Source organism: Neolamprologus brichardi, chromosome 16 (assembly GCF_056152115.1).
Source record: "Neolamprologus brichardi isolate AB-2024 chromosome 16, ASM5615211v1, whole genome shotgun sequence".
Lineage (NCBI taxonomy): Eukaryota > Metazoa > Chordata > Actinopteri > Cichliformes > Cichlidae > Neolamprologus > Neolamprologus brichardi.
The window spans coordinates 8,466,468-8,492,260 of record NC_142119.1 but is presented as its reverse complement, the minus strand read 5'-3'; the positions used below and the strand labels follow the sequence as shown (position 1 = coordinate 8,492,260).

Genomic DNA, 25,793 nt, shown 5'->3' with positions numbered 1-25,793 from the left:
TACTTTAGGATTAGTTTTACACAAAGTCAGGGCTGACCCGGGACCATTGCTGTGAGTCACAGTGCTCAGCATAAAAGTCCTTTCACATCAGACGCAGGATGTGCTGCTAATGCTAACTGCTAACTAAAAGCAAAGGATCCAGAATTTGTTGCTGGCTGCTGAGCTCTGTGGGTTTTTGCAGCAGCTCTACCTGTACTAGATGCACCTGCTCCTTGTCTTTTCTATCTCTGACTTTATGTCCTCTACAAGAGTTTCTGTTTTGTTTTTTTTTGCTAGTTCTTCAAATGTTCAATAAAAACATCTATGCTAATTCATAACGAAGAAAGCTTTGTAATGAAGACTGTCATTTCCAAAACACTGCCCGCCCCCACCTCGCGGTCTGCAGCGCTGTTGAAAAGGCTGTGGAAGTCCCTATATTAAACACGTAGACCTGTGACACAAAAATCACCACACTCGGACGACCACAGACTGTTTTCCTTCGTGGTGATGAAGGAAAGCGCTGGGTTGGCATGTAAAAGGGCATTTATTCTAGGGCTGGGTATCGTCACTGATTTGTAGAATCGATTCAATTCTGATTCACAAGGTCCCGAATCGATTCGATCCACGATTCGATTTAATTCGATTCGATTCGATTTGAATCTGGGAAATTTTGACAGTCAGAAATATTATAATTTATTATAATTCAGATCAGCACATTTACAGCAGATGCCTTTGTGTCAAAGTAGCTGAAGATAAAACACAGAAAAACATGAAGGCGATTTTCCTGGCCTGGGATTTTATAAAAATATTCTGCAGTACATCAAAAATGAAAGAAAACCATTAATCAACACATGAACGTTACCTCTGAAGTTACAGCAGTTTTATTAGAGACACGGCTAAGCATTTTGCATTTTGCATAATTTTAAAAAGTTTAAATTTGTTCAGTATTGAACGGCAGAAATTAGGTTTTCTTTTCAGAAGTATATAAAACGAAAAAAAAAACGTTGGCCGACAGCGCTGTAAACAACGGTAGACTTGTGCATAACAACCAAGCGAATAATGAAGAAAACAGATTTTTAGACGGGAAACTGTTCTTGAAGTACAGAGAGAAAGAGAGAGAGAGAGAGAGAGCTGTGCATCGTGGTCGAAGCAAAACAGTAAAAGCCAGAGTGAATACATGACGATGTTTATGTGAAGCGTAGTTTGGATCTTCTTTTGCTGCTGGTTCGGTCAATATTGTTTGGAGAGACATCAAACTAACAGCTTTAGAATCGGCGCATAAAGGGCGTGAACACAAAGCGCGGACCCGCCGACAGATCAGAATCAGCGAGCTTTCAGCCCGACTGTGAGAAAGGCACATCTAACTGATTCTGATCCGCGGGTCGCGCTGTGTGTTTAAGGCTTTGTGCAGAATCCGTGTTCCTGCTCTCGTTTACTGTCTTAGCTGTTTGGTGGTTGTTGAAATTTTGTGAGATTTCACCAGAGATTCTGGCATTTCGGGCAAAATAAATTTATATTAAAAAATCGATTCAGGATTTTAATGAATCGATTTTACGTTATCCAAGCCAAAATCGATTTTAATCGATAAATCGATTATAAAAACCCACCCCTAATTTATTCCCTTCAAAGACCTGCAGTTCAAAAAAAGCGCCCCTCCGACAGCCAAACCCATCTGTTCTCTGATTGGATTGTTACATTTGTGATTGACATGACATTGACCAATCAGATGAAACGAAGAAAAATAGGGTCAAAATTTGTACTTGTAACTTGCAGCGTTTTTTTGGATAAGTCCACACACAAATCTTTTTTACGCACGCACAAATCTTTTTTACACATACACAACCGATTTACAAGTACAAAATATTTATGACCACATTTTGAGCCCATAATAATTTTGAGCCCATAAGGATTTGTTAGGTTTTGAAAGTGACAACGAAGGAAAGAAGCTGAGAGTGGATGATGAAGCCATCCTGAGCCTGTTCGTATCTGACACTGGAGAAGAGGACTTTGGTGGTTTTAGTGCGCAGGAAGATGGTGGTGAATGACTGACTTTTCTTCTTGTTAAAGCCGTGTCACTGCACCTGAGCCTAAAAGGTAGTCCGAATCTATTTTTCTGGTGTGCTGTAGGTTATTGTTATGTACTACATTTGTTACTCGTTTATGAAGCACAGTACATGTTTCGTACTTGTAATTACCGACACTTGTACATATACCTAAAAAGTTATGCAAATATGTACCCATAACTTGTTTTTCAAAATATTAATAAAAGGGGTGTGTCTCCAAACAGCCATCTCTTTCTTGACAATTCCCTTTGTGCATATTCTCTTACATATGATAAGTCAACATTGAAACACCTGCGGCTTTTAGTCAGGTGCGCTAATGTATGTACAAAACAGGATTTTCCCCTGATTTTAGCTTGTGCGGCTAATATTCAGGTGCGCTTTGTAGTCCGGGAAATACGGTATGTATATTGAGTAGATTGAGCAGGCTGAACATCTCCCTCTGCTGGTCATAGTTCTAATAATGCCTCCGAGAACTACAATTCATGCATGTTTGTAACAATTTCTAATCCTCTACAAATAATATTTTAGATATAGACTCCTTTGTTATTTTGTTTGTTTGTCTGAATATTAGATGCTATGCTGGAGTAAGACTTTATTTACCTTGAACACGGCTCTGTTGTCATGATAATAAATGTTTCTTACATGAGCCACGTTTGCTCTTTGAGGCCTCGCCGAATCCTGGGTTTTTACTGTTATACAGGTGATTTCTTAGTGAGGTACATCACCATGATGACTTATTGAAATATGCAAAATTGTGAAAATATTTATCAAAGCTTGTTATTTGATTGACCTCAAATGATTTTCATTTTGCTGTGCGTTTGACTAAAGTAGTGCAGGTTTCATACTAAGTTATTACCAGGTCCAGGTCATAACAATTACTGTATATGAACAGTTCATTCAGCTATTTATTCAGCTGTGGGACCCTAACAGCAATTTGACTGCATTGCTATTATGAACTGTGTTCATTAAGTAGAAAGTTTGCTAATGTGTTTGGTTTAGCTGGTGGTTTAACACCTATCAAGAGGCAAAACATTTACATTGAAGGCAAAATTTACTGTATTGTAATGAACTAATTCTTATTCATGTATAAGATAATCACTTAAATGAAAAGATTACTTGATTAAGTAATTGTGAGAACATGCAGTGGTATTCTCAAATGTAAAGCTTTGATTGCTCAAGGTTAGAGACAAACTAAAATATCATGTTTAGGGGAGACTCTGTTTTTACCTGCTGGTTGCAGACTGAAATATCTTTCAGGAAGGCCCCTGTCACTGTACGCACGGCAGGTGTAGTTGACGTAGAAGTCCTCCTCCCTTAGCTCAGAAAATATCAGCCAGGTCTCTAACCACGCACCTTTACTGGAGCCATTTTGGGGCAGCAAACTGTTGAGGACAATCAGATGAAACAGTTAAAAGGTGATGTGATTAAATGTGGTGCACTGTGCCTGTTAAGGCAGGCGTCTCAAAAAACATCAACTCTGAACACTGGTTCACCAATAAAGCAGATAAATTAAATAGATTTAGAGTAAAAAGGTACTGACCGCTGTTCTAACATGTGGACACGGTGAGAGGTGTTAGTCTCAAAGAATCCATTTTTGTCCAACCAATAAATATCAACGAAAGGCTTCCCGACACCCGGCACAAACACCAGGCACCTTTTACTGAAGTTGTACCCTGAAAACATGCGCAAACAGTGACTCAGTATAAACATGAAACTGTATATTTAGCATTTACTCTCCCTGCAGAAGCCTGAGTGAATGAAGCCTGAGATACATAAATATGAAATCAACAGAACACCACATTTCTCAGAAGATCTTACATTAGAGGACTTACCTCTCTGTGCTTTGATTACATCATTGGAGGGTTCATGCACTTGTGGAACCAAAGAGTAATCCCCTGAAACAGAGAACATCAAATGTAGCTTACAGTAGAGGTTGAATAATCACAAAGATATAATGGAAATAGAATCATATTTCTCTTTCACAGTTTTACAGTAAGCAAACCTAAGAAACCATTATTACTAACAAGTGTCAAGATAGTCTTTGAGGCCTTTGGGCTGGGATGTGTTGGGCAACCGTGATTCTGTCCTTTCAACTGCGCTCAGTGTAGAAGTCACGATACCTCAGCTCCCTTGCAAGTGTTTGGGAGCTGTTCTGTTCTGTTTTGTTTGTGTTTGAGGGCGTTACTACGGTGGCCCCTAGAGACAAAGCACGTACAAACTCCAAAACACATGCAAACTCCAAAACACTTGCAAACACTTAATCCCTGGTCCCACCCCCACCTTAAACACCTTCTATCACTTCGAATGCGCCCCGCACCACTGTCTCGTGTCCTCATACACTGCCTCCCTCACATACTTCTTCACCATTCCTGACTAAGTCATTCAGAGCCAAAGTTCCTCTCCTAGCATACAAAATATGTCATCTGGACCAACTGCCCTTCCACACTTCATCCTCTTCATAGCCCCCTCACTTCATTTCAGTGTTTCTCTTAATCTACAAGATGGGGCGATCGTGGCTCAAGAATTGGGAGTTCGTCTTGTAATCGGAAGGTTGCCGGTTCGAGCCCCAGCTTGGACAGTCCCAGTCGTTGTGTCCTTGGGCAAGACACTTCACCCGTTGCCTACTGGTGGTGGTCAGAGGGCCCGGTGGCGCCAGTGTCCGGCAGCCTCGCCTCTGTCAGTGCGCCCCAGGGTGGCTGTGGCTACAATGTAGCTTGCCATCACCAGTGTGTGAATGGGTGAATGACTGGATATGTAAAGTGCTTTGGGGTCCTTAGGGACTAGTAAAGCGCTATATAAATACAGGCCATTTACCATTTACAATCTCACCTTTGACCTCTGCGCTAATAGTCTCTGACACAGATCCTTTGATGCCACCCAGGGTGAATGTCAGAGTACAGGTATAGGTGCCTGTGTGTTGAAGGTCCACACTGGTAATTTTCAGTCTGGTACCCCAAAACTCATAACTGCCTGTTCCGTCCTCTATGGGGTCACAACCCTAGGAGGAGAAACACATAAGTCTTTTTTCAAATTAACAATGCATGAAGAAAAATGTTAACTATTTAAATTTAGTTTACAGCCAGTAGTTTTGATGCTCCTAATCTGTTCAGATAGACATTTAAAGAGTTCCATGATTTTTAATATTATTAAACTGTTTGTTTCCCTTCCACAAAATGAAAGGGCACGCACACAAACACACCGAGACTGGGATCTGCAATTTTTAAACACTCGTATCTCCCCAGAGTTTCAATACATTCCTGGTATTGATAGAAGTTGGAATAGTGGGAGAAAATAGTTGAGGCTGCAGCTACTGTGCAGTCTCTCCATTAAAACCATTATGTTTCATGCAGCACTCAACAAGAATTCTGGAGAACTCACTCTGTACCACTTGATGGAGGAAGAGATGTTGTAGCTGTTCAGCTTATTCATTTCGTTCCTCAGAGGGCAGCTCAGGTTGTCAGTGACTCCTTTTGTAAGTAGCTGATAAGTTTTCCTCGGCCTTCCACATTCTCCTGGAAGTTTTTCCTCCACCACCAGTCGGCTGGCCTGCCTGTAGCAGTGGGAAGGAGTCCTGTTGGGAAATTAAGTAGAAATATTATAAATGAATAGATAATTGGGCAGTGAGGGTCATTGTTTGACCTTCTTGACAGTCAAAAATCAAACAATATTAATATTACATTTATTGGAATTGTAAGGGATCTTGATCTTAGATCTAAATATAATTCTGTGGTGGGGATAGATAATATTGCAGCAGTGCCGCTGCACAGGAGGCGGACGCACCTGAGCGGCATCCGGTTGTTGTTGTTGTTGTTGGAGTGTGTGGCTGCAAGCTGCAAAATTGCAGCTCGTGTGTGAACGGCAATCGGAATAAAAGTGTTTGAAAGTACTGAGATGTGGGTGGTTTCGTCATTCTCCTATTACAATTTCCAATACAGTAAAAGCCATAAACCACTCTGTGTTCACTGTGATTACTGATAGATCATGGAGGCATGGAGGTTTGATGAGTTGTGTAAGGTGTAAATTAATACTGTGTTCTATTCATTTCTAATATTTCTACTTGTGCTTCGTACCTCAGTATGGTCACATAATCCCCACTGTCATTCATGGTTACTTTGAGAATCCACAGAGTCTCCTCGTGCACCAGGATGTGACCAGTCTGACTGCTGATTTCTTGGCCTGACACCGAGTTGTACCACGTGATGTTGTACGGGACAGTTTTGAAATCAAAGACGTCTGAGGAGACCAGTGTGCTTCTCAGCATAGCCACATCTCCAGGAACAGAGAAAACCCTCTCAAACTGGAGTTTGTAGTCAGTACAGTTCTCTGCAACATACATGTAAGTGTGGAATAGAGAAAAAAGTTATTTAACCTTTTAATGCTGAGAAATCAGACCTTTCAAAGTCACAGATAATGTTGTTATTTGTTTGAAATTAATTGAATTGAACTGAACTGAGATGTGACACATTTCCTGCTCGATATGTTTTATTTGAACTTTCCCAAGCAGAGTTAAAAATCAGTGTTGTTGTAATTCTATCCCTGGCCACAAGAGGGTAATAAAATACTTCAGCTCATGCTAGTGGCTCAAACTGCAGCTTGGCAAAAACATGACATATGATAAATTTACAGAAACATTTAAAAATTTGTTAATGTGTTCAGTGTGTGTGTGTGTGTGTGTGTGTGTGTGTGAAGCAGTGCTACTCAGCTCACCCTGTTCAAATCCGCTACAGATCCCACACAAACCAAGGAAAAACACAAGGCTTGCCAGTGTTGAACTTGAACCCATGGCTGAAAAACAAAGATACAGAACATTTAGAAGTGAACATGCTAAGAGTCGCAGCAAAAACCTGAAATGGAAATCAGCTGACCTAGTGCCAGGTCTTCCTGCGTCTTTAAATTACATCCAGAGAATGTGAAAAGCCCAAGAGCCTTTAAAATCCAGCAAAAACCAGAGAAACTGAAAGAGCTAACTGTACACTGCCTGATATTTTCTCTCTCCTGCTCACTTCTCCTTTCTCACGCCATCTAGCTCCTTCTCTTGATCGTGAATGACTAGCGCTCTGGTATTTGAGGAGCTGCGTGTGTAAGCCAAAATGCTGCGTAATGCTTTATGACTGGAAGCAGACCCAGTATTCCTGATAACAGTCCAGTGTTAAGTGTTGCTATTAACCCTTCAGGAGGAACTGAATTAAAACTGGTGAATTTGTATTAGTGTCGGACAACATCCGATTTGTTGCTATGCAAATCATACCCCCAGACAGTAAAGTGTCAAGTTGGACTAAATAAATGCACAACCCGAGCCTCCGTTAGTTCGCCAACAACACATAAAATAAAGTTTACTAAGATAAACAAAGATAGTCTGCGTTATTGTACCAACATTAAAACCAATCCAGTCCCCTTTTGGCCACTAAAAATATCATTATGGAACTATTGTTATATAGTTGCAATTTCTACTATCCTCTTAGTCACTTTGTCAAAAACTGACTGCGGCTTCTAGCTTGTGATACCAATGTTGTTTTGTGGGGATACATTTGATATGCTTCACTGTTTAAAGGCCAAAAGTTTATTCATGGCAGTTTAAATACTTGTAATTACTTTTTGGCAAATGCCAGAAATCAGTTTTTGGCAGACGATCACTTTTTGGCACACGCCCACTTACACACACATGCAGCGTAATGATTGTTTACACAGGCAAGCTTGACCTTCAAAATAAAAGCACAATAATTTGAACTAAATAAAATAACAAATAACAAATTCCACTTTAATATGGTCATTGGTTTACTGAAACCCACAATTGCTCCTATCGCATCCACCGTGATGAGTGCGAGTGTGTTTATGACTGTTAAAGTGTTGTACGAATATGAATGTGAATGTGGCTTGTAGTAAAAAAGTGCGCGCTGAGACTGATTTGATTTAACTGCATGTGTCAGTAGTTTTATTGTGGTTGTTTACACATAGTGAGGTAACCTGGTAACCTCGACAGATTGCGGCTGTTTAGCCCGTTGTGTTTGGCAGTGAACATTTGATCTAGTTTTAAACAACATGTAAGCAGGAACTGTGTTTACAAGCAGATAAACCAGAGTTTGTCTTCAAAAGGTGCAAAATGTGGGCCTGTACAGGGCAGGGGTGCCACCAAGGGAGGTCAAGGGGGCCGCTGGGCAACCCCCAAAATTTGCTGCCCCGCCTTAGTGCCTCTGGGCAAGACTGCCCTATGTTGGTAATAATGTAATAAGGTTGGAGAAAAGCTGGTGCAAATCCCTGGACAGATACTGGTGCATCTCAGGGCATAACATAACATAGAGACAGGCAACAGTTCACACTCTTGCCTGATCTAATATTTATGATTCTAATTCTTATATGATTGTAATATTTATTTGTCTTTCCTGACCAAGTTTGCTCTTAAAGTTAACTCTATTCTGGGAGAGCGATGCTTCTGCTCTGCTCTGCTTAGAATCATTAAAACAATGGTTGGGACTTCCAATCAATCAATCAATCAATCAAAACAGATTATTTGGTTTTGATATGTACCTATTCTTAGTGATATCAGCTGATATCGACAATTAACCAGGCAGAACATTCTTTTTGCTCTTTGTCATACTTTTTCAAGTAAACTATATTTGCCGACAGCCTATTAAAACTGGAAACTCTGGTTTTATGGTGTGTCACCCCTGTATGGCCACCTCTATGAAAACATTCTGGAGGGGACAGGGACACAGACAGAAGGGCAGGGTGTGGTCGAGTGAGAGCGAGGGTGAATGTAAAGAAGGTGCGGTGCTTGTCACAACCACGGCAGTGAATCAGAGAAGTAAAATGTTAAGGTCCCAGCAGTTACTTTTTCAAGCAGAAATAAACACGCCCACACCTCCCAACAAGCCAGAGGGATGGTCTTGCTTCACCAGCTTTTGTGTGAATGTAACCGTAACTTAGTTCCCATGTGTAAAAACAGTGGATTGAAGGGACCTTTTAGTTCCCTGAATCAGCTCCAGTGACTGAAAGTTCCAGAGAATCTGAGTTGAAGCCTAGCATATGACATTTTCTAATAAAGAAGCAATAAAATTTAAAATCTTCCCAGGAATTCAGTACCAGCTTTAAGTGCCGTTAGAAGCAACATCTGGGTTTTTTCACACCTTGTTTCTTCTGGCTGACATCAGTTCATGAGTTTGCATAAATGTGCATGGTTTTCTCATCAGTTCAGTGTGGTTTACGCATATGTCTGGGCAATTATTAAAACCAATAGAAGACCAGAGAAAATGGCATTTAATTTAGAATTACATATTACCAGCCTTTCACTGAACTAGTACTGGTATTACGCAGTCAGTCCAGTCATGAGTCCAGTCATCAGGTTTAGTTACAATTAAACTACATGACTAAAGCAGAAGGCAGACGTGAGTGTACTGAGTAAGGGGTGACTTACTCAGTACATTTTCTACATGGATCTGAATCAAACATGCTGATTTACTGAGTGATTAACAGCTTAACAGATCCGTTCATGTTTGATCCAAAATGACTGTTACTGCTGGTTTTAACTTCCCATTGAATTATTTGCATGGATGTGGTTGGAAAGTGCCAGAGGAAAAAACAAAACAAAACACTGCTTTCCTAAATATGGTACAGAAACCTGTCATTAACAGCACACAAGCAGTTAAAATAAAATCTCAATTCTTTCATAAATTCCCATCACCCCCACCCGACTTCATCCACCCATCCTCTGAAACTCTGTATGAATAGTAGTTTAGCATACATGCTTGAACCGGTTGAAACAGCAGCTGTAATACTCTGTATGAGGTCACGTTCAGATGAGATGTAATGACAGATTTTTTTCTAACATTGTGTGACTTCACACCCGCAGAGTCTGAAGCTGCAGATAGTGTGGAAACTTCACACAAAACAAGTGCAGTGCTTTCCTGTGTTGGAATGGTGATAAAATATAGAAAAAAATAAAAGGAAATATAAATTTAAAAAATGACAGATATTAGAAAAATGTGTGTGCCAGCCCCGGCTTTCACGATATTGTCCCGCCCTCCCATCAGTAGTAATTTAAAAACGTTTATAAAGCTTTAACAGCTTTGGGGCAGAAACTGTTTTTAGTGTATATGACCATGATTTCATTGCATTGCATCGTCTAACCGATGTTTTGTGATGGTCCGAAAATTGATTTTAAGTAAAAAGAAATAAATTGGTACATAATATCACAAATCGGTATGGTAAGTTTTGACAATCTGCAGCAAGGCAAGCAAAGGCTTTTAGAAGAACACAGTAGCAACAAAATGTGTGCAGCTGCTGTGGGAAGAAGGAAAGGAAATGATCTAAACCTCAAAATTCTCACCTGTGCATCACGATACCGGAAGAGCTACTGCTGATGGGAAAACTATAATGAATGGGAGATTACTTGTGGTTAAAGAGGGCTCCAGTGAACGCTGTGAACGTGTCTTAAAACTGAGTGGTGTTTGTTTAGTTTTGTTTCATCAAAATTTTCCACACCTTTCTGAGAAAAATGTAACCAGTATGCAGTGTGACACCACGGATAAAAACAAGCCAGTGCCTTCAATAAGTGTTATCCTGGGTTCACAGGCCAACCGTCAAAGGCAATATTGGTTGGTATCGAGACTTGGCTAATATTAGTGCTTTTATTGTTGGCTTGTGTTTTTTTTACACTGCATGCAAACCACACAGGATCTCGATTACACGTGTACCTTTCAAGTGGTTGTTGTTTGTTTTGAGCAGAAGCTCTTCTGAAGAAATCTCGTTTCTAAGAAGAAAAGGTTCACAACATTTTGCCTGTGAGAAACAGGCATGCAAAAGCAGCCTCCATCTATCTAAAGCTTATATTCACTCAGTTTTTGTTCATAAAAGCAAAACAAATAATGGAGAATAAGCACGGCTTAAAATAAAGTTGGCTAAGTGGTCTTTAGATTTAAACAAAAAATATTTTCAAGGTATAAAAGGAGAGCTGAATTTTAATTCATTTTAGACTCAATATCTGTGTCTGCTTCCAGTGCATAGTTTAGCTATTTAGACAAGTTCAGGCAGAGAGGGGCGAGCGTGGGAAGAAGTGAACTGGTTCATCGGGTCACGCTGCAGACATGAGGCTGAAGAAGACAGAACCGAGTGAGTCACCGGAGGTGTAAACCAGCGGGCAGGTCAGGGATCCCAGTGGTTGGCTGCGCAGTGGATTCAGACTGAGCTCATGTTTACAAAAAGTCAGATGACACTTAACTTTTTCTTTCTTACTGTACTTTTGGATGACTCAGAGCCACACATGCACTCTTTGTAAAATGGTGGTGTACCACCTTAACTCCAAATAGATTTATAGTTGTGTAATATTACACTTTTCAGCATCTTATCTTGGTACCACTTTCACACATTACTAGAAACGTCCTTAACTGGAGACAATGGCTAATCAGTGCAGCTCAAAATATTGCTTCCTGGCAGGAAAGAAGCAGGTTTCCCAGCCAAGATCTGCCTATTTTGAGCACTATTTGGGTTTTTGGAAGAGAAGTTCTCTATCATTTTTGTCATTGGCAGTGTTGCAAGACCTACAGTTCATGCACTATTACAGCTACAGTCAATAATAAACTTCAAGCAGACACCTTATGCTCTTTATTTTGCTTTTTTCCCTCATAAATACTCTGTAATAACTGTGGAAGCTCACATTAAATATAGTTCTCAGTAAAACAAAAGTAGAGAAACTCTTTTTCAGTCTTTGGTCTACTTTAAGATCTTCAAGATCAGGTAGAAAGAGATCATCCATAATAGTTCATAACTGTTTAATATTCCCTGGGAGCTATTTGACTGTTATTCAGAGATCACAGTCCATCTTCAAAGGGCCACACAGCTATGACAGACTTGTGACATGCTAGCTTCACCATGCGCAGTTCACAGCAGACCTCCCATATGATGTAGCCTTCACAGATGCCAATGACAGTATTTGTACTTTTGTGTATCGTGCACCTCCATTACTTTGTATTGTCACTGCCAAAACGCTGGATAGTGAAGTTTTCTCTTCAATCCGATCTATTCTTGTTCAGTCAATTTAACACAGGACCATGAATCCGGCGTGAGGCACACAAATCTGCCTTTGAGCACAGTGTATCCACTCGCCTGCTGTTCAGACCTTTTGTTTGCAAGGGGTAGCCAATCTGAGCAAAAGTGACTTAAAGGGACAGGAGCTAAAACACCAATACTAAGGAGTTGTACCAAGACCCACTATAAGATAAATGACTATTCTGAATAATGTCATTAGAGTTTAATAATAATAATAATAATAAAAGTTTTGGATAAATTAACCAGAAAGCATTTTGAATCTAAACCTCCCCGATTAAGTTTCAGTCAAGGCACAAAACAAGAAAGTGATGCAGTTTTTCCAGAGCAAGCAGCACTAAAGATGTCTGCTTCTGGGAACAGATGGTGGAAGGAGTGAATGGCTGATGACAATATCATTATCATAGTGTTGATAACCACTTTATGGAAGGGCGCAAGAGGAGCAAGGCTGCTGGAAATCATTTCTTATCTTATCTTAAAGCAATAATCTACAGTTTATAAAATCTGCTAATCATCTTCAGCACGACCTTTTCTGTTTGCATTCATTGGACAAAGTCAAGCTGTATGTTGTAAACCACAGCAGTGTTATTGAAAATGCTTGCATGGCAGAAAACTTACAGAAGCTGTTGGGAAATGGGCCTCGCTAACGGACCAAATTTGTGCAATGTTTAAATTTCGCTACAGCAAACTGACAGAAAGGAACAAGCGTCTGTTTTCTGTTTACATTTGGTTAAATGTTCATTTGGTCTACAAATCTGTTCAGTCATGTGAACTTTGTCCATCTGTTTATAGGACAGCGATTGCCACATACACCGAAGAGCGGTCACAGCTCCAAGGTACTGATAACACGAACATCTCGGGAAAAAACAGCCCCTTTACGTGCATGCGTGGCTCAGGATTTTACTTTCAATTCCATGTTATGTTGGAAACGTGGTATTAAATTACTTTGTCAGCAGGTTTGGTGTAGCAGCTTAAAACTGCACGAGCCTGAAACAACAAGTGCTTTCTGTAGGGCAGTCAAATATTTAAAATCAAGGATGATGTGGAAACAAACAGCAGTGAGGTCAGCAGTGATTGGCTTGAAACAGCGGTTGCAAACTTTGTATGAGTCACCATAAACATACAGATTCCGGTTGTGATTCAGATAAACGTGCAACAGCAACAAAATGTTCTTTCGACTGCTGTTAACAAACAACTCGCAGCTGCAGGAGACGAACTCTGGACTTCAGGAAGGGAAATATCACAATACTCAAGCACTGCTCAGGGTTCATCTTTTTGACTGACTGATCAGTCGAAACCAACATTAAGTTGCTAAAGTTTGCTTTTAAAAAATTCTGAGCAGTATTTTAACTCATTTAAATGTTCGTCTTTACTCAGTTTCAGTTTGTTCTTCCTCCAATTTGCCCTTAACCTCATTTAACCCCATCATGTGAATAGTTTGAGCAGCGCAGAAATGCTTTGGGGAAACATGGCAAATGTCCGCTTTTTAACATTTCCATGTTCCTAGAATGATGAAAAAGTCCTTAGCTAAGCTAAAGCAACAAACTTTTTTTTTTATTTTAAGGGGAAGAGGATGTGATTTCAATGGAGAATTGAAACCAATGAATCGCATCAACCAGCAATAAAAGTAACAACTTGCTCACAAGACTGACACACCCTGTAGGTCAGTCATAAAGATGACTTATTTATCTTTGAGCACACAGCCTAGCATTTGCAAATAACGCCTAAGACTTTTGGATTATTTTCCTTTGTATAGTTGTTGTGGATTTGTTAAAATATGCAGAGGAGGAGAATCTGTGCGCCTGTTCTTGCACCTCCAAGTTTCTACCTTTTGTTGCTGCTTTTAAATCCAATAAATAGTGTTTGCATTCTCAAGCGCCACCTAAATTTCAAGGTTTGCATAGCCTTTCCTAACCAAATGTCTGTATTTTTATATTTATTAAGTATTTAGGTTTTTATTTGCACCCAGAGAATTTTCTGCACTCTAATTCAGGATGCTCACGCCTCTTGATTGTTAAGCATCAGATGAGACTATTTTCACAAGCTGAAAGGAAACACGCTGTCCTTAAGAACACTTTGAATCTTGTTCTCATGTTTGCTAAACCAAGTTATTTTTAACCATGTCTGAGAAATTCTGTTTTAAATTAAAGATGCGGTATGAGGGAGCCTTCCCGGAAATGTGAGGATGACCATCCCTGCTGGCCTGATAAGAGACGAACAATGTGGGAATTTTCTAATATAAATGACATTTCAGCCCTTAAGAGCGCAAAGAGAGACGTCTCAGAAATAGTGATGGAATGGTTTTCTAAAACTAGCCTGCAGAAACCGTGCCATCCTTGAACAAGGGTTAATGGCTTAAGTTTAAGACATGGAGCTTGTGGGAGGTTATCAAAATACATGACTCATTTAGCTCTGAAAAAGGGAAAGCAACGGGAGTTACCCTTCCTTCAGCCGAGCCTGAGAACATGAATAGTGTGACTGTGTTTTTTCACATTGTGGAAACAATATTGCAGGTAGTGTGAAATGGTAATTTGTTTGTGCTTTTTGGTTTGAGGTGAAATCCTCTGTGAGAAGGCTGCCACACTAGTTTATCTCGTTTGTTTCTATTGTGGCTCTGTTATTTTTCCTCTAAGCTATCTACCTTAAACATGCAAGAGAACATAATGTAGAAGGGTCTACATTTCCAAGTAAACACAGTTTCTAATAGCAGCAGTAACATACAGCTGTGAATGAGCCAAGTCGTCTAAACTCGAACAAACTGCAGGCTTGGGAATGCGGATGAATGCTCCAGAATTACATGATTTTGTTCAGGGATTATACTGCGTATCCACATGAGAAGCTGAGGCCTACAAGTGTTTTGTTTTTTTCCCTTTGCTGTCAAATCACTGTGTACACTCCCTGCGATCCCTGCCTTAAGCCAGCTGTGCCTGCTTCAATTTCCTCTTTTCTCCTCCTTATACTAACATTTACCCCCTTTGACAATCTGCTTAATTTCCTCCTGCATCAGTCTAGCCTGTCCCCCATAACCCTGCTCTTTCAACACAGAAATATTCATAGGCCATTAACAAAGTCTATTGTTTATGAAAATATCCCAACCAGACACCCTCTCATACATCTGCAGGTGGATTGTTCACAGTTCAAGCTTGGTGTTTAAGCTGCTGTTTATAGAGCTGAACCAAGTGTATTGACTAATCCCCATATGCATCATTTATAATGCTAAAGAATAAATCCAGCGTCCTCTTTCTTAGCAAGAGAGTCAATGTACAGTCGATGTAAACATGGGGCAATAACCTGTTTTAACACGACAGAAAAAGTCCCACACAACTTTTTCTTATTTTCTAGCCAAACCACTGTGCATATGTTACATCTGCAGCAGCCTGAGCATTTGCTCTTGGATTAAAACAAATAACAGTTATAAATAACTGTCCAAACTCCCGAGGGAGGTAGAAAGGTCTAAAGGGGAAGGACAGAAGCTGAAATATCCTCGCGACATGACAAACAAATGCCTCTCTGTGCAACTCTTGAACTGATTTAACGATATGCATTTCAATACATCGTTAAATCAGAAAAACCTTCCCTAAATCAAATCTCTCATTCCTGTCATCAAAGCCTTCATTGGGTATATTTGTGCAGGGTACATGGTACTGATAACACACAAAACAAACAGCACTGTGGCTACAGGAACCTGTTATCAGGGTGCAGCGACAGCAAAGTGTTCACGTAAGATTATTTTACCTTTCTTGAAAATACATGAAAATACATGAATCGATAAATTTGAAATTTAAAGACCTTAATGTCATGTCATTATTATACAATATTCTGTAAACTGACATTTCTAGGCATTTTAGGACAGAATATTCCTGATGAGTCTTTTGGTGTGGAATTACTCAGCTGCATGGCATTGCAGGATGTGAAAAAGCACATACAATGTTGACAAAGTTCAGTCACGGTAATGCAGGAAGAACTCCTACATAAGCTTTGGAGATGACAAACTGCGAGAAAACCGCACAGTACAACCCACACTGAACAACCACCCAGAATGCACCTAAATGAATCACTCCTTTAATGTGAGGTTTTTGATTTGGCATGAAAATCGTCCCTTTTTCTTCTCATCATCTGTCAGTTTTATACAAGAAAAAAGGTGTCGGTATTGCTATTCCTGCTCTATGAGATCTATCCATCGCTCAAAAATCAAACATTTGTTGGCTGCAGTGGGCATCTTTACTATAGTGTGAAAGGAAGTGTGCCTCCTTTGTGGTAACCATTACAAACGCACTTTTTCGAAAAAGTAAACAGGCGAATTGTAGACCTCATATTTCTAAGAATTTGAGCACCGAGGCCACATTCAGTGGCAGAGTTTGCCCCAGAAAAGTCAGAAATTATTACGAACATAAACAGCTTAGGAACAAGTAAGTGGTAAATATTGACTCACCTAGGAAAAAGAGACACTGAGGCACAACACAGGCGAAGGAAGGATGAGACAGTTTACTCGACACGGCAGAACTAAGAGAGGAAATCTCACCTCTGACCCTTGCATGCAGAGAGGAATCTCAAACGTGCTGCCCAGCCGGTGACTCAACAGCTTTGTTCCACCTCCACAGGACGACGCACAGACACAGAGGAGGAAGAGTGTGTTTGGATTGCACCTCTCAGCTCTCTGTTCTCCTTCCTTTGCATTTCAACACAGCGTTAAATCAGCTAAACCTTCCTGAAATCAAATCCCTCACCGCTATGTTAACTAAAAATAACTTATTCTGGTTCACTAACTGTTAACCAGAAAAAACGCCCATAACATAAACACGGATGTTAAATATAGACAATATATTTAGTTGCTCATATTGTCTACAAGAGCATAAACACATTTATATAGAGAGGCAAAAATTTGTTGTTAAATATGACCGAAAACTCACTTTTCATTCATAGGATATTTAACTGTTGCAAGATTTCAGCAAGAAATGTGAAATCTTTGTGTTGTTTTTTTCCGCAAAAGAAAAAAGTCTTTGCTTTAAAAGAAATGTCTATAATGTAATGAATTAACAGAAGTATTATAGTTCTAATTGAAAAGATCAAGCCAGAAGAAGCAGAAAAACTGTATATCCTTACTGTCAGATTTAATGAGGACGAGACCCCAAAGCAGGACTACAAACAAAAAGAGAAAAAGCAGGGAGCCAGAAAATCAAACACACAAGACACAGTTCTGGGATCAGCTCGGCACTGGGGCAAGCATGGGGAAGATGGTGGTTCGTACGGCTGGCCGGGTGGCCAATCGTGGAGATAAAGCAACTCTGTGGGCTGCCTGAGAGACCAGTGACTGAAACCCTCTAATGGTTTGACTGGTGACAGGCATTGGTGATGGGACACATCAGGCAGATGGACAACATGCCAGCAGTGGAGGTTCAGTGAGAGACTGGCCTCCTCTACAGGCTTGTGTGGAAGCCAGCGATGACTGAGACAGAAATACGCTGAAAGATGGATGGGAGCCCAGGAGCTGAGATGGAGCAATCACATGTCGCAGCAGGTGGTTGACAACAAGAAGGCTGACGCTGACAACAAAGGAGACCCTGGTGTAGACTTGGGGGTAGGAACAATGTAGGAACTCCACAGAAGGCTCAGCAGGTATCTGCATTTAAGACAGAGACCCTCACACTCAGGTGGTCTGTTTGTTTGAAACTCTTGGATTCAGGATTGTGCTCACACACTTCCAGAGAACAAACCATGGACTCAAGCTGAGACACAGGTGGAGAGGGACCCTTGGACTCGGTATGTTAACGGCAGTCAGGGTGCCGTTGCCTATCCTATAAAGGTCTGTGTATCCCTTCATGGATATGTCCCAGATTATCACTGACCCACCGCCAAACTGGTCATGCTGAATGATGTTACAGCAAGCAAAACCTTCTTCTCCACAGCTTCTCCAGACACTTTAGTGTCTGTCATATGTGCTGAGGGTGAGCCTGCTCTCATCTGTGAAAAGCACAGAGCATCACTGGTGAACTAACCAATTCTGGTATTCTATGGAAGATGCCATTGTTTCACTGTTGCCCCTCTAATGCACCTGTTATTAATTTAACACCAAAGCAGGTGAAACTAATTAACACACCCCAATGCCACTTATCGCAGAGGTTTAATTGCCTTGATGCTGATTGCAACACAATGCAAAGGAGGAAAGACATCAGTACTGATCACAGAGAAGCAACTGTTTCAGCCCGTCAGTATTAGATGTGTTATAAGGCCATTTCCAAACAATTTGATTTCTTAAACCACTTACTCTTGATTTAGATAATTAGAATAGAATAGAATAGAATAGAATAGAGTAATCCTTTAATTGTCCCATAAGGGGAAATTTTGTTGTAACAGCAGCCAGAAAGACACATATACAACAAACCGGACACAGGACACAGAACAGAAACATACACGATTTTTCTTACATATTTACATTAGGGACAATTAATATTTACTAAAAGTGCATTAAACAGTACCTCTCCTGTCCTTATCAATTCAATTAAATCCTACTGAAATGAGTTTGATAGACTTTTTTTTAACATGGAACATGAAAACAGGAAAAAACAGGAAAAAACAGGTGGCCACAACCACCAAGACTGGATGCCCTCTGAATGCATTAAAACAGACCTTCCCAAAGTGTGGGGCCCGGCCCCTTAGGGGGGGCGCAGAGCCATTGCAGGGGGGGCGTGATGTGAAAAGGGAAAAAAAAAACAAACAAGGCTTGGACACTGCCAGCACGGGGCGCCCACACAAACACAAAGCAGCAGATGAAGCATCGCTGAATATGTTTCCAAACCAACTTCATTCTAAGCCAAAGATTAGAAAATATGGTGAAGCATATCTTCCCTTTGGTTTCACCTGCACAAGTGCCGAGGTAGGTCTCCCCTGCAGAATTGGTTTTCCCTTAGTCGGGAGCAGCGCTGAGCTGTTCAAATCATGCCCAAACAGTATCCCACATTCTTGATTTTTAGTTCACAAACACTTGTAATGACTAACTACTCCTGACATTTTGGAGATGTTTGCTCTTTATACAGTAAAGTTACAGCGGGATACAAATAATATCAGGCTGATCCTGCCACGATTTGTTCCCCCTGTCACGGACAAACAGGATCCCACAGTTGTTTATGTTTTTAAACCCATTTTGCACAGAGAGGCACTTTTTTTGAAAAATGCATTGATAGCAATGTTGAATATTATTACACAGGAAAAAAAACAACTACATGTAAAATAATCACACCGTGACGCCTCTGCCTTTGTAAATAGAGGGACAGTAACTGCGTGTGTACATGTAAGCCTGTAAAACCTGCATAGTCAGATTAACAGTATTTTGTCTCTATCTGCCATTCTGCAATTCATCTCATGTAAACAATAACGTGGCGCACAGTGTGACATGAAAAAGGCACATAAATTTGACGTTGCCACAAACTCTGTATTCCTCGTCCACACGTAAACGCAAGAAAGGAGTTTTAAAAAATCTCTGTTTTCGGTGATTCGAAACGCTGTTTACGTGTGGACGAAACAGCTGCGTTTTTTAAAAAATACCCGTGTAGGTGTGGACGTAGCATAAAAGAGTTAGTAGTTTATTTTATTACTACCTGTCATTTATTGCAGATTACTTGTATTTGCTTAAATAAACCGCAATGGAGCAAAATATGGGTGTGTGTGGTTGGAGGATGTGTTTATGCGTGCATGCGGGGGGAGGGGGGGGGGGACATTTTTCATGTAAAACAAAGGGGGGCCCAGCAAAAAAAGTTTGGGAACCACTGCATTAAAGCATTAATAAGGCAACCACGTGTTTGAGACTGTCAAAGCACACAAACCACAGGAAGGCATCCTTAAAACATGCTTCAGCATATCTGTGTATTCGGCACTTGACTCAGACAACCTAGAATCCGGACATACTGGGTCCTAACTAGAGCCCATTCAAAAAGTAGAGATGAGGTAGTCCAAATGAGGGGAAAAAATTCCTCCGGAAATTCAATTAAAGACTCTTGAGTCAAGCCCATAGCAATTATACAGAGGTGTGAAGCCACACCCGGGCTTCCCCAGTGGATAAAGGAATCCCCATGAGCCACAGCCATTCGTCAAGATATGAGTCAAGCCCTACATCGAGTACAATCCCTGAGTAAATGTCACATTTTCAAACAAGATGTGCTGCGAGAAATGTGTACCAGTTCAAAGCTACAATTCAGCAGTGAGACATATCCCGAGCTCACGCAGCAAATGTTCTCTTTTCTGTTTAAGTGAGTAACCTGAAGGTTTTTTCCCTTTTTCTCTGCCTACTCACTGTGTAGACTGTTGGTGACTTATGATATTGTTTTTACAATTTTCAGGTATCTGTACTTTACTTGAGTATTTATTTTTCTGGCAACTTTTTGCTTTTACTCACTACATTTACATAAATATCAGTACTTCAGCACCTAGCAAGCGTTACAGAAGAGGAGTGATCATAAAAGAAATAACGCTTTTTAACCGTTTGTGTGCAGTTTGTCTCACAGTCTAGCTACAGGTTCAGCTGTTGTATTTCAGATGGAGAGAGAAGAAAGAGAGCTAACTTCACTCAGAGATGGAGAAAGATAAGAAAGACAGGACAGGAGAGGAAGGAGAGAGGTTAGATGTAAAGGTAAGGGCTGCTAAGTGATATTTCATAAACTGGAAATTTCAAATGTTTTTAAATCAGATATTGGGTCTGTACATGTGACATTATGTGAAACATGCTGCAAAACAAACTGAAGTAGACGAACTATGTTATTTAAAAGTTGCATGACAATCCTCTACAGCAGGGGTGGGCAACTCCAGGCCTCGAGGGCCAGTGTCCTGCAGGTTTTAGATGTGTCCTTGATCCATCACAGCTGATTCAAATGGCTAAATTACCTCCTCAACATGTCTTGAAGCTCTCCAGAGGCCTGCTAATGAACTAATCATTTGATTCAGGTGTGTTGACCTCTGGGTAAGATCTAAAACCTGCAGGACACCGGCCCTCGAGGCCTGGAGTTCCCCACCCCTGCTCTACAGGTTAGTGCAGGATAAACAGGTTAGTTTGCAGTTGTGGACATCCACAGAGGGCAGCAGGTCAGCTGATCACAGCCTGCACACTAAGAAAATCTACTGGAGCTGTCAATAGAAATTATTGTGACTTGTGATTCTTTTCCCCACACTGAGCCATTAAAACCAATTTAAGATTTCACCACATCCCACCAGATACCACTTTAACCCCCGACTGCACTAAATTTTTCTGTTAAGAAACAAAGACACCTCTTACTACGTAGGCAACAGAAAGCTATTAAACTATAAAGCTATTTTTTCTTCTTCTTTTTCCTCAGATTCAAGCTGAATACAATTAGAATTCAAAATTAGACTAAAGTTTGTATTCCCATCCCTTAATATTATTTTAGTACTACATTAATAAAGCACAAAGTTCAGTTTTCTTTGCACAACAAGAGGTGGATGGTAGAAAGACCTCAAAGAGCTACTTCTTACTTTGTACATTTCAGAGCTTGTACTTTTTTACTTTTACTTGAGTAAAGAAGTTGAATCAGTACTTCAAATCTTACTGGAGTATTTTTTAGCACTAGTATCTGTACTTCTACTGAAGTACATAATGTCTGTACTTTTGCCCCCTCTGCACCATTGTCAGTGTTGGGAAGGTTACTTTTAAAATGTATTCCACTACAGATTACAGAATACATGCCCCAAAATGTATTTTGTAACGTATTCCGTTACGTTACTCAATGAGAGTAACGTATTCTGAATACTTTGGATTACTTAATATTATCATGCTTTTTACATCTAGATGAATGTACTATTGCTGTGTGATTTATTACTATTACTGAAGGTCCGCGGCTCCGAACCATAGTAAAGAGATCTCTGGCTAATACTCAGGTTCCGTGTTGGGCTCGTAGCAGAAAACTAGCTTTACTTTGTCTGGGTCAACTTTGCTAGTGAGAGACAGAGAGAGGCGTTGAAAGATTGCTGCAACGGAACTTATTGTTTTTGGAGGAAAACACGAACACTGTGTACAGTCGAGTCTTAATAGCTTACTTACAACTGGGCTTGTCAGGCACTCTTCTTGGCTGCAGTGGTTATTATTATATTTACATGCTTCCAGCTCCCGTTTTTGCTTGATGACAGCTCTTACTTTTCCTTTTTCTCCCTCCTCGTGCTCACAGACACATAACGGGTATGGCAGTCCATTCTCCCTGCAGCACGGACTACACTGCCTATGATGCTACATTCTTTAGAGCTATACCGGTAGCATTCTGCCTATTAGCTTAGCACAGCAACAACAACAACAAAAAGGCCTCTCTCACCCAGGAAACACTCAGTCACAGAGAAATCGTGTCGCCCTGTAACCATGGCAACCGTAACGCTGCCGCCTGGAACAACAGAACACAGCTGTCAAACAAAACCGGAACAGTCCTGACCCGCCACAATATGAAACAGGAAAATACTGCTGTGTAATCCATTTATTTCAACAAAGTAACTGTATTCTAAATACGTAACGGCGGTACATGTATTCCGTTACTCCCCAACACTGACCATTGTACTCCCATCCTTTATCCAGCTGCTGGTCTGCCATGTTTAAATGACACCGGTTAAGAGGGAGCATGCCAACTGCATTTGTGAGCGTGTTTGTGGGCGTGTGCTTGTGAGAAGTGAGAAGAAAGTAGCTTAAATAAATATCATGTGTTTTTTCTTTATTTCTGAGTCCTCTGTTGGTTTACTTCAGGCTCCAGTGAGCAATGCTTTTGTAAAATATCTGGGCACATGTACGTAAAAGCATTAAAAGTAGGAAAATCATTTGAATCTGTCTCTTGAAGGAACAGAAAAAAATGTGTTAAAGTCTGTCTGGCGCTTACGTCACCGACAGAACTTTGTACCAAATCTGTTTTGGTCAACATGACACTGATCTAGAAAGGAGACTGTGTTGAGTGCCACACATGCAGAAGCATCATCAGAGGATTTGATGTTATGGTGTTAGATACCATTGTTTAACACAGGAAACTCACCAGACTGCTGTTATGTCAGTCATTCTGTCAAGGCAACCGCCTCCTTAGTTTAAGTGAAAGTCTTGTAAAAACATCCTAAGGTGGAAACAAAAAAAATCTCATCTTAGACGTGTCCTTCGCAGCTCCTACTTCCTCTTTCTATGAGGACTTAAGCACATGTGGCAATTTCCGTTTTGGGGAGATATTTTGAAAGCCAAATGATGTCCTAACATGTTGAGCAATCTTTGGGAGGAGAGCGTGCTGTTCGGGTGATTCACACATACACTGATCTCTTCCACGCCAATTACTGTGGAGCACCTTTTTATTTTTATTTATTTATTTATCTTTATTTTAAGTGCAGTTGTTGTTGTGTGGGATTTTTTTTTTCCGTTTTCTGTCACATTAAGTAGTTCCAGCAGCCTGAGTGCGTCTGTCTCCCACATTTCTGCGTGTTATGACGGTCACACTGAGCCCTCTTGTGGCTGCACGGGGACTCAGCGTGACATTAACGTCGAGCTTTAGCCGTGAAATGTGTTTCAACTTTGATTTTAATGGTCCTGCTGCACTTTGAGCGCTTTCGTAGCCTGTTTCTGGGGAGAGGATGAATCGAGAACTTTCTGTGTGGACTGCGTGTTTCTCTCTGTGTCTGTGTGCTTTCCCCTGTTACAGTACAAAGTCAGTCAGGCAGTTAGATGTTGGTGTGGCGGTGTTTGATTGTCTATAGCTGCCCTTTACTGGATGTATGTGAAACAGGGCAAACAAGGATGTGGTTTTAAAATTAGGTGACTGTTTCCATGGCCTTGTTTTTATAGGCCTCTGTGGTACTCAGAACCACAAAACTGTTTAAAGCTTCTTTGCTCTGCAGATGAATCACATTTATTCTCTGGAAATTCACACTGTAGAAAACGAGGCACTCTTATTTGTGGAATAGGGACACTGCCTGCACTGTACACTGTACACAAGGGCTCATTATGGAAGCCTTTTTCTGCCAAAGAAAAAATACTAGGCCTCAAAATGTTAAATTAGGTATCTTAAAATTTCAATTTACTAGCTAAAACTTGGCGGTTAAGTATTAATTGTGAGACACCTAACAAGGAATTGTGAGCTAATAACCCCAAATATTATGGTTGGAATTTTTTTAAAATGGTGAAAACAAGTTTCCACAGATCCCCCTCGAAAACCTGTTCCTGTGAAATGTTTGGGTCTGTTTGCCCACTGCTCTGTGTCACATCCTGCCCAACAATGACGGGTTTGCAGGGTCTCTCATGTGGAGGATGATGTGGACAGCAGGACAGATATTACATCAGAGTCAGCTCACCTTGGTAATAGAATAGAATAAACCTTTATTATCCCACAAATAAGAAAATTTGGTGGTTACACAGATCTTATAGCAAGAGGGATATAAAATATAGATGCAAGACACAAAGTGGTCCTATACACATAAGCAACTGAAGTTCGTATGCATGTACAGTGAACAAACAAACTGATGAGTAAGATAACCAAAAAATTGTTAAACTGTGTTACAGAGTCTGACAGCTGCTGGTGAGAATGACCTGCGGTAGCGCTCCTTCCTACACCGTGGATGTAAACGTCTACTGTCGAACGAGCTGCTCAGTGCTCCTACAGTCTCATGCAGGGGGTGGGAGGGGCTGTCCATGATGGATGTTAGCTTAGACAACATCCTCTCCTCCCCAACCTGCTCAGTGGACTTCATTGACCCAGCAAATGTCCAAGTGTTCAGTGATAATTTTCATAACACATGTAACGATGGCCCTGTAATATCAATTCCTTACAGGGCCCTAAACTGACTTTTCATGTGTGACTACACATATAAGAAAGATTGTCTCAGTACCACCTATAAAAACCTTAACTTATAGCAACAAAGCATCATGACTGGTACATTGCACTAAGTCAAACATTCAGGTCACCTCGGAGGTTTTCTCAAACCACTTTCTTTTAGGATAGCTAGGTTTGCCGTTTAAATGTGTAGATATAAAGGTTTGTAAATTAACACAACACTCGTCTACTGAACAACATGCTCAGAATATTTATTGCATATATATATATGTGTGTATATACAGTGGACACTGATTGCAGTTGTAATATCTTGTGCAGTACAACACAACAGCTCTATTACATTATTCCCACGTTACAAAGAAAACATTGTTTATATTTGGTTAATTCATTCCAGTAAATCCCCACTGCAAACTACAACCTCAATAATTAACATAAAATTATTCATTTGCTGATTAGCAGACATTGCAAGTGGATTTTAGAAGAGACGCAAAGGTAGATTAGTGTCTTTACATATCAAAACAAATATATAACTTAACACTTCTTGTCTTCCTCCGTTGTTCTGTGTAACACATTTTAACTCCCACTCCTCATCTTCTTCTGTTATTGCATCAACAATTAGCCTCAACTCAATCTGGCAGCCTTTGGACACCCTGGTAACCCTGGAAACATCGAGACAAACAGCTATCTGTGTGAACGAGGCCTGTCACATCAGGAGTAAATAGCAGAGTCAGAGCTGTTAGCACCACCAGAATGGTAGTGGATTAAGACAGACATTTAAGCTTGGTGACATGTTTTAATACCAGTGGATCAAATATTCATAACAACCTGTCAGCAAAGTGTTATTCAAGCGGTCTGAGAGGAAGTGTCAGGACACCAGCACATGAGTGTGGGGTTATTGTGTATTTTATAAAGTAAGGTTAAAGCATTG

General features: G+C 40.5%; 1 protein-coding gene across 5 annotated transcripts in view; it reads right to left on the bottom strand.

The window, feature by feature from the left end:
- The window catches only part of LOC102778029 (interleukin-1 receptor-like 2), a 33,040-nt gene extending 7,703 nt beyond the window's left edge, over positions 1-25,337 (bottom strand). The window contains exons 1-8 of one of the 5 annotated variants that reach the window (XM_087829998.1): positions 23,090-25,337; positions 6,750-6,827; positions 6,113-6,365; positions 5,421-5,613; positions 4,872-5,040; positions 3,875-3,937; positions 3,583-3,715; positions 3,270-3,424 (exon numbers count right to left, since the gene is read on the bottom strand). In XM_087829998.1, coding sequence (XP_087686124.1) covers positions 3,270-3,424; positions 3,583-3,715; positions 3,875-3,937; positions 4,872-5,040; positions 5,421-5,613; positions 6,113-6,365; positions 6,750-6,825 — 1,042 coding nt within the window. In that variant the 5' untranslated portion in view covers positions 6,826-6,827; positions 23,090-25,337. Of the gene's footprint in view, positions 1-3,269; positions 3,425-3,582; positions 3,716-3,874; positions 3,938-4,871; positions 5,041-5,420; positions 5,614-6,112; positions 6,366-6,749; positions 6,828-6,907; positions 7,749-16,512; positions 16,789-23,089 lie in introns of those variants that run through there. The other 4 variants (XM_087829996.1, XM_087829997.1, XM_087829995.1 and 1 more) reach the window with 4 other exon arrangements.
- Between the last annotated feature and the right edge of the window lie 456 nt (positions 25,338-25,793).